This window comes from Branchiostoma floridae, chromosome 1 (genome assembly GCF_000003815.2).
Source record: "Branchiostoma floridae strain S238N-H82 chromosome 1, Bfl_VNyyK, whole genome shotgun sequence".
In the NCBI taxonomy this organism is placed as follows: domain Eukaryota; kingdom Metazoa; phylum Chordata; class Leptocardii; order Amphioxiformes; family Branchiostomatidae; genus Branchiostoma; species Branchiostoma floridae.
Window position 1 is genome coordinate 19,086,185 of NC_049979.1, and position 9,778 is coordinate 19,095,962.

The window sequence follows — 9,778 nt, forward strand, 5'->3', positions numbered from 1 at the left end:
GGGGGGGGGGGGGGGTATAAAAAACACAAATTCAGTTTTTGTCTAGTAGACCAGGTGGCTTGATCGCCATGTACGTGCTATCATTTCATTATCGCAGAACACCACACATGGTGGGCGTTAGGCTTGTCACGAATACTGTGAAATGCCTGTTGTGTGTGTGTGACCTAACTGCCTTGGACGTACCGTATTGTTTGTTTTTTAAAATTTACATGTATATCTCCGTATACCTCCATGATCTGGCATCATAATGTTTTATATATTTACCGATATATCCTTGAAACACAGTCGCTCGGAGTATGGGTACTAAAGTGTTTGGTGTTTGAAAGAATGCTTCGGTCAGGTCAAATCTCCAAATGTCAATGAATGTTATTGGAAACAAATTGGTCTACCAAACAAAGGGGGCGGGTATGACTGGAAGGTCGTGTTGATTGACAGATGTCACAAGTGACCAAGGAGGTTGACATCCTAGTGGTAACATACACACTGATAAAATGCTTTATAATCCAGTAGATTAAGCTGGCGTTGTGAAATGGAGGAGGGTACTTTTGTGAAATTTTCTTCTTTGAATCAAATGCTATGTCACAAAAATTGAGATCAATTTCAAAAGAATGACCTTGTCATTTTTGTCAATCTCTTAAATAATGCAGGAAAGTATAGATGCTGTTGAATTGAATAATTTTCAATAAACAGCCAGAGAAATATAAAAAAAAGCACAGACAATGGTCAAAACTCAATAGATCTAGCAGAAGTATGAAAACAAAAGACCGGTAGGGCCTTGCTTTTTGAATCAGTGCCTTTGGTTTGAAATACTGCAAGTGTGTCCTTCAAAACAATGCGATTAGAAATAAACTTGGCCAATTTTCTTTTGTATATTTTCCCCTTTCAGTTCTATTGAGCGCCTAGATTTTTAAACATGAATTCGCCGTAGAATTTTGCTTAAGTACAGACGCCCCTAATGTTTTTTTTTTCTTTCCATGGCCTTCGTGCACGTGAACGTGGCAACACCAGTCACTAATAAAATTGTATTTGATTTGTGTCATTTTTACTACTAGCTATGTACTCTCTCTTGTCAAGGGTCAATAAATTCATACAATAAACAATGAAACATTCTTACAACACTTCAGTTTTGTGTACAAAAGATTTATGACGTCATGGCGTACCAGTGACGTCATAACAATCAAAGAGAGGGAAGGCAACCTGCCCTTTTACACGTAGTGCCCTTCAGCCTCGGTCCACTTTCAGAGAAATTTAAAGCTCCCTACGTGTGAATCCCGGACTTGACCTTTGCGAGCGAGCATATGCCCTTGGCAACAGCAATCGACCACTTTTAAGAAATCAATATCACGGGGCTTACATAAGTGACTGCTACAGCTTTTCGCACAAAACGTTGTTATCCACAAGAAATTAGATTTTGTGTGTGTGTGTTTATTTTTTTAAGAGCCTGAGACGATATTTACTTGGGAGAGGGGGTATACGTAGAAAGTATAGATATTCTACAAAAAACATCAAAACACGCATCCATCTGCTTGGAGCTTGGCGAAGAGAAACTGCATGTCAACCATACAAAACGATGGTATCTTTCCTGCGGCACACAATTCAAGTCATGCATAGAGGAGAACCTATTGACGATATGGAAAAAGCCATATTCGAGGCTAACGCCCTCATTTTTACTGATATTACGAGAATGTGATTTGCATGTGATGAGACACGGGAAGAGTTTCCGTTTGAAGCCTACTGTTTTATAGACGATATGAATTCTGAGGAGTGTAACGTTAACGTTTGACTCATTCATTTATCAGTGGCTGTGATCGCGGGCACTACCCTAAAGGCCAACAAAATAGAACGTTATAGACAAGGCCAACGTTGGCCGGAAACGTTATGCATAAAATGAGCATATCAAAAGAAAATCTCTAATAGATCACACTGTGGGAATGGCGACTCTTGGCGAGCTTCAAGCAGATGTTGGGGCTCTGAACTTTACTTTCTTTTTCGAATAGCCCTGGTTACAGAGTCCGTTCTAAATCGCCACAAGGATTTACCAATCATATTCGTGATAATTTTGAACAATTTGTAGTAAAAATGTTTTATGTTAAGTCTCTAACTTATGTATTAACGTTAGATCTGGTGAACATTGAAATTTAAATAGATTTGAATCAATTTTGATTTTTGGAAACATTTTGAAAGTGACTGTACAATAATCCTTTAACAAAAACCTATGTGATTGTTTCACTTATAGAATGATTTGCGATTATGGATTTCCAACTTTCTATATGGTAACGTTAGATTACTATTGTATTGCAATGTGACAATAAGTTTCTTTATTTGGTCTTTAGAAAACAAAAATGAGCTAAAATGTGTGGAAATGTCACTGTTTCTTTTTTCTTATTTCATATTCCCAGCAAATAAAAAAAATACTATCAAACATATCCCTGGCGCCTTTGGAAACAAGTTGAAAAGTCAAATGGTGTCAAAGATCCTGAAGAGTGGGAGTGATGTCCAGGAAAGCTGTTTTTATGACTGTTTATTTGTGACGAAATAGACAGAAAATGGAATGGAAAATTCCAATGATATCATTGACATTCAATAGTCAATACTCTCTACAACAGCCGGCCCAAATTTATCCCAAACCAAACTGGCCCTCCGCACCATCGGAATTTTAAATTTCCCGCGTATATTCAAAGCATTGCATGCTGGAAGGGGAATGCGGTGCAGGGGTTTGACGCATTGCAGGGTTACGCTGACCAATGAGCGGGCGGGATTGTGTTGGCCACACCCATGTGTATTGGCGGGTAAAACAGACAAAGCCGCACCACCCCCATCACCAGAAATTATTCCACTGCACAAATGAGTCCCCGCGGTTCGTCACAGTAAAAATAGTCACAACGTTTCACTATTCAATAGTAGCTGCCACAGACGAGTATGTCTTGCTGTTGTTATCCAGTAGTTCATGTATAAACAATCACTGCGGCAACGGAGGATAGGCAGGTTAGCGGCGAGTAGCGCTGAGTGCGCAACGATACGGGTTCAGTGTGAGTCGGCTTCGCATGGTCTTGAGGTGTTGCATAGGACCGTTACTTGTTTTGCAGTGCCTACGCTGGTGGTTTTTTCGCGTCTATAACCCCTACACAAACTTCATCTTTCCACAATGGTAAGAGAGCGATTTATTCTTTTTACTCTTTTTATATATGGCTGAGTCGGTGTGCGTGTGTTTGGTTTAGTTTAGCTGTGGTACAGAACTTCTGGGGGCTACGCTAGCGTTCTTGTGGATGGTGGTAGCGTGTGCCTTACAGGGAAGCATGGTGAATCTGATACGTACGTACTACAGTGATACCATCGGCGACCCGACGCCTCTGGCTTTTCGGCCGACTAGATTAGCTGTGGGCATTCCAGCAGTCCTTTTGGGCCCAATATGGTTGGTGAAAAGTGGGACACACGTGTAGGATGCTTCTTGTTCGAATCTAGCTCTCATGAAAGACAGGAAAGTCTGACAGGAAGTCTGAAGTGTTTTCAGATTTCGCTGAGGTGTGGGTGTACCTGGACCGTTGTTCATAGCAGCCAGTCAACCCAATTATGCGACTCCTTTTATATTTGACTACATCGTATATAGAGGAAAGAAGGAAGTGTTGCAGTTTGTACGCAGTTGACTTTTCATGAGGAAGTGAGTTTGACTTGCAGTTTACACATCTGTGTGTGTTTGTTGAGTTGAATATTGTCGCTGTGGACTCGAGTGTTGCTCGGGTGTCGGGAGAACTCTTTACACACAAGACCAGGCAAACAACTTAATTTGCCCTTTGTTGTGGCTTCATAAGTGGAAAATAGCAGCGTAGGTAAGGATCAAAATCAGTGCTAGGTCAGCCACGATTCACACCAGTGAATGTTCAGAACGACGAAGCGTGTTACACTTGCAGTGCACACAGTCAGTGCACCATGCACGCGTAAAACAAGCCTTTTTGGTCGTCTCGGGTTTCCGCAGTCTAATGTTTGCAGGGTGAGACAAAGACGTACCTGTCGTGCGCAGGTGTATGCCCCGCGAAGCCTGCCTACGCAACTTGGGGATGGGCATGTGTTGGTACTGACAACACTGTTTAAACTTTAATGTGTGTCTGGGAGAGAGAGCGATGAATGACTGAATGAGTAACATGTTTGCCCTTGCCGTGCCTCCCAACTGTAGAGCCTCAGGCTTGTGCAAAGGCAAGATATGGTTCACGGAGTTTCCGGGCCGTGGGTTGATCCGTTAGGTCAGTTTGGTCGATTGAACCACACCCACCTGTGGGGTAAAGTAATTAATTACCAATCAGGTACAGTCCCAGTGGTGGGGAACTGAAGCGTAAAATGCGAAAATGATTAGGTCAGAAATGGTGCCTGTCTCCCTCGCCTTCCGCTAGTTCATGGACAAAAAATACAGTGCATACATGAAAGACGTATTGTGCTAACCCCTGGGTTTCTTTTCTGTTTGCAGGCAGATCAGCTGACAGAGGAACAGATCGCTGGTGAGTATAAACACCCTTTGATCCCCTGGCAACCATTGTGCCCAACCCTAGGCTAGGGCTTGGTCTTCTTGGATGGTATAGAGATGCCAGGCCAGTAGAATAGGGAAACTTCAAAAGGCATATGCTTGGCTTTAGCTAGGAATCGGTACACAAAATGACAAAGTCTTGTCTTGAAATCATAAGTATGGACAAAGCACTCACTCAGGCAGCACTCACTCAAGCAGGCAGCACTTCACAAACAGCCATGACAGTACAACATTATTATGTTTGCAATATTTCATTTACACCTGCAGAATGTTACGTGACTGGTTTATCTTTGAGAAAGTCCTTTTGCAGCCGAGAGCTGAATTGATGAGCTCATTGCATAACTCGAAAATTGATACATAGAATGCTCTTAAAATCAGCTTTGTAAAAAGAAGAATGTAGGCTTTTGCATGTTTGAAATTAAAGTTTTTTTAAATGTCTGAAAGGAATGTGGATGTGAGAATTAGATGTTAAAATTATTAAACACATAACTTTCAATCTCCATTCCTCTTGCCGTGGGCATTTTGCTGAAAGTTGTCTTAATTTAAGTACTATATGTACATGGTATGGGTATAAAATCAAGCAGAAATATCTTCTTTTATGAAAGATTCTTTGTACCAGAAACAAAAATAATTTGTCATGTTGATGAATTACCTTCTAGCCAATGTGACCTGTCCAAGCATACTAATGTCTTCATATTGGAGTCAAACCCACCAGGGCCACATTATAAAGTCCTTTGTGGCCAAATTATCTGATGCAGAAAGCCCTCTACAGTGGCAAATCATTTTAAGACCATATTAGCATTTGGCATCAATTTGTTGCTGCCAGCTAACTAGTTTTATGCCAGGAAACAAAATTAAGGGAATGATATAAGACTGTAAAGAGATTTTAGGATGTAGGATATTATCATGTAATACTTAGTGAGGGAGAATATATCAGCAGTAGTGGTTGTTTCTTGGTGTGAATGGAAACCATATGTCTCCATTGCCTTGTAATGGAAGTCATGTCACAAGCACATTACTCCCATGTATACAAGCTTTCTCAATCATTACGCCTGGAGGGCAGAGCAGTCTGCTCTGGTTAAGAGGGGAGAGACTTTTCAGTCAATTTAAGTTCAATCACTAAATGTTATTGATTTTGTCTGAGAGCAGTGTCTGGCATTTGCCCCATGTCCCATATATTCCCATTCTCAATAGTAATCCTGCAGAGTATTAAAAAAGATAGACAACAGAAAGTGACATGTGGAAGACAAAAAATCCTAACACCTGCTAACGTCTATGCTGTATGAAAACACGAAGGTGATTTGCTTTCTAATCAGTGTGCTTGAAAGCATGTAATGCATAATTTATGTGCCTTTTATTGGCATGAATAATTGCATTAGTACTTCAACAATCCTACCAGGGGAATTGCGACCTTGGTGAATGATAAGTGAGGACATCTGTTATGAATGCTGTTCAGTGCCAGAATGGTGCATTAGCAATCTGCAAGTAATTTTTTTTCCAATAAGATGTGTTTCCCACTATTGCCAACCAAGACGCCATTTTGTTTTGTGTTACCTGCAGAATTCAAGGAGGCCTTCAGCCTCTTCGACAAGGATGGTGATGGCACCATCACCACAAAAGAGTTGGGCACAGTGATGAGGTCACTGGGACAGAACCCAACAGAGGCAGAGCTGCAGGATATGATCAATGAAGTTGATGCAGATGGTAAGTATGTTCAATGATTCTTAAGTTATAGCTTGCACCATCTGTATATTGGTGTGCAATAGCTGGCTTGATCGCCTTAAAGAATGAAGTAATTGTTAAACCTTCAAAATGCACTGCATTAGTAGTACTTAGCAAAACCTTAGAGGTTCCAAGTAGACTAAGAGGGGAGGCTTCTTGGAAGAGCAGGAAGTGACTGTTGAACTTGAAAGGTGTGGCTGACCTAACAGTGTTTATGGCTTTGGATGTAAGGAGTGGCACAAATCAAGCAATCATCTTGTGTAGTGAGTTATGTCCATACTTCCAGGAAAGAGGTAGGGTAGCTTAGACATTAGATTTAACACAGAGAGAGAGAGAGAGACCTTTCTGTTTGAGCCAGCTGGTTATTTTGAATGGAGTTTTTGAGGCCAAGTGAGAGAAAATATAGTTCATGGATGAGTAGCACCTATGGGTAGAATGTGGGGACCATTCCTGACATTCACTGCAGCAAATTATGCAGTAGGGGATACATGTGCAGAGGAAAGTGTGTCAGGCAGGAAGATGTATTCCAAGTATGTTTGTTAGACATCAGCAATGTTTAATTATTTTGTAACCATGCTTCCATGCAAACTTGGTCCAGCTTTAAGTGGGAGCATGTAACAGGATTGAGCATGTGGCACGGTGGTCTAAGAAGAATGCTGTAGACATCAACGATGTTTAATGCCCTTTGTCACCATGCTTCCATGCAAACTTGGTCCAGTTATAAGTGGGAGTATGTAGCAGGATTGAGCATGTGGCACAGTGGTCTGAGAAGAATGCTGTAGACATCAGTGACGTTGAATGCCATTTGTCACCATGCTTCCATGCAAACTTGGTCCAGTTATAAGTGGGAGTATGTAGCAGGATTGAGCATGTGGCATAGTGGTCTGAGAAGAATGCTGGAGTAGATCAGTTGGGTGGTCATGAATTCTGGGGCCATGACAGCATGTTTACCACAGGCATTTCTTCCCTGGACACAGACACTGTAAATATTTGACATCTTGATAGTGTCCCACTACAGTCTACATGCTATTAGCTGGGCTACAGTGGAAGACAAAGTGAAAGTTATGCCAATGGTGTTTCAAATCATTTAGGGTCAAAATCAAGTTTAAGGTGTCCATACCAAAGAGGCAGATTAGGTTGCAAAGCACTCAACACTTCACTGAAGTAGCTGCACCCAAATTTCTGGGGGCATGATAGAATCAGGCCACATTCCAATCCAAGATTATAATTCTGGCACATCTTGATACATGTACGACAGTGCCACTTTCGTTCATAATTACTTCATTAGTCTTCTGGTGGCTTGCGTCTGTGCCTCTCATCATGTTAACTCATTTGTTTCTTTGATTTAGTCTATGTATGTTCTTGGCTACAAATGTTAGCCCTTATGTCCGAGTTGTAATTGATCAAACTGAATGGATATGTATTTACAGTAGACTTTAGAGCATGTACTGACCCAGTGTGTTAAGCATGTAGTGACTAATTTCTTGTTCCAGGTAATGGTACGATTGACTTCCCTGAGTTCCTCACAATGATGGCCCGGAAGATGAAGGACACAGACAGTGAGGAGGAGATCCGTGAAGCATTCCGCGTGTTCGACAAGGATGGTAACGGCTTCATCAGTGCAGCAGAGTTGCGCCATGTTATGACCAATCTTGGAGAGAAGCTAACAGACGAGGAAGTGGATGAGATGATCCGGGAGGCAGATATCGATGGTGACGGCCAAGTCAACTATGAGGGTAAGTACGCACATCGATCCCGTTCCTTCTCAACTTCCACGTCTTTTTCTGCAGCTTCACTGGCAATTAGGCAGCTTTTTGAATCCTTCTGTCTTCATCTGTTGTGTAACTGGTGCTGTCTGCTCATTCTCTCCACAGAATTCGTGATCATGATGTCCAAATGAACAGATGTGTACCTTATTTCCTCAGCTTGATTATTGTTCCGGTTAGGTTCTTTATTCTGGCTTCCCCAAAAAAAGTTTGCTGCAAAAATCTCTGGAGTAAAGAATGAATTGATAAGACGGACTGACACTGATAACCAATAATGTCTGTGCACGATCACATTGAGCAGGCATCCTGGCAACTCATCATCTGTGGCCTTGTTGAGGGTGATGGTGTGTGTGATCTGTGCACCTGTTTGACAACTGTGTAGTGTGTGAAGAATACAAACAGCTGTGTCCTGTTGCCTTGTGTACTGCATAACTTTGCTGATTTTCCTGCATTGTGTAGTTGAGCTTTTAGTGTGCTGTTTTAGGTCTTACGCCTTGAAGTAACTTATGTATTGCCATGCAAATGTTGTTTGTAGAATTGTTGTTTGTCGCTGGAAAAAATTAGTTATTGCAACTTTATATTAGGTGACAGCGTGGATTGTTAGTAGGCAATGTAGTCTTGATGCATGGTTCTCGTACTGTTATTGTGAGTGCAAGTTTTGACATGTTATTCCCCTTGTGTTCCAGAATTCGTCACCATGATGACGTCCAAATGAAGAGCACATCTGTTGTCGAGCCAACGTTCCATCTTCTGTCTTTCACTGCTCTTCAGCATCTCTGTCCAATTTATCCCCTCTCCTTGTGGGTCCAGTGTAGCTGTCCCATCTTTGGTGATTGTTTAGCCTGTGAAATGTCTGCTGTACTTTAAAAAACGAGAAGGATCGGTTGCTCCCACTGTCCAGATTCCTCTATTTTTGTTGTGACGAAAAGGAAAAGGTAAAAAACAGAAGACCCTCCTATTCTTGCACTGGTGATTTTGTGGACAAGAGATGTCGTTAAGGTCGTCTGGACCTTTAGTGCAGCACTATTTGGTGACAAAGAAAAACTAAAACTCCCTCACATCTGGCCCTTCTCAATTTGTGTTCTTGTAAAGTTTTATACATATCTTTATTGAGCTGAGTTTTCTTGTAAGTACATGACTGCGTTAATGGCTACTGTATTGTACTCTCTGGCAGATCAGGAACTACTGTAATGATGACAGAGTTGTATGAATGTCCATTTTGGTATTCACTAAAGATGTTTACATTTTTATGAGAGTAAATATTGACAGGCTGCTAGGCCATAAAAGCAGTGCTGAGTGACCAAATGATAGCCCAAAAAGCCCTGGGCCCAGTCAGTTGTGTGTTTTAAACTGATTTTGGGACTGGTTACCACTGTGCGTCCTGACACAGGCTGTGATAGATCTGTGTGTCTTGGTTGTAAATCTCCTCTACTGTAGTGATCCACTTGTGTGAAGTGTGTTCACTTGAGTTGTAGTCTATGAGCCTGTGGAGGACGTCGTGGTCCTCGCAGTCAGCTCAGCAAATGTATTTGTGCGACATCTTTACTAATAAAACTAGCTCCACCTATACAGCTTGGTTTTGTGTTCATGTGTCAATGTTTATGCTTATGATGCAAGTGTTGGTTTACATTGGACACAAGAGATGTTGGTATTCTTCAGGCAGAGGTTGAGTAGCGGAGATATAGAAAAGCAAGCTGGCAAAAATATAAACTACTACTATATCTCTGTGACTCAACCTCTGCTTGTAGAAGATGTTGGCAGATGGGTGCTTTAG

General features: G+C 41.6%; 1 protein-coding gene across 5 annotated transcripts in view; it reads left to right on the top strand.

The window, feature by feature from the left end:
- LOC118411306 (calmodulin) overlaps positions 1–9,573 on the top strand; it is a 25,212-nt gene extending 15,639 nt beyond the window's left edge. Inside the window, exons 1-6 of one of the 5 annotated variants that reach the window (XM_035813544.1) lie at positions 2,846–3,148; positions 4,460–4,490; positions 6,077–6,220; positions 7,732–7,974; positions 8,113–8,179; positions 8,691–9,573. In XM_035813544.1, the coding sequence (XP_035669437.1) occupies positions 3,146–3,148; positions 4,460–4,490; positions 6,077–6,220; positions 7,732–7,974; positions 8,113–8,138 (447 nt within the window). In that variant the 5' untranslated portion in view covers positions 2,846–3,145 and the 3' untranslated portion in view covers positions 8,139–8,179; positions 8,691–9,573. Of the gene's footprint in view, positions 1–2,845; positions 3,149–3,859; positions 4,070–4,459; positions 4,491–6,076; positions 6,221–7,731; positions 7,975–8,112; positions 8,180–8,690 lie in introns of those variants that run through there. The other 4 variants (XM_035813511.1, XM_035813537.1, XM_035813502.1 and 1 more) reach the window with 4 other exon arrangements.
- Positions 9,574–9,778: the final 205 nt, after the last annotated feature.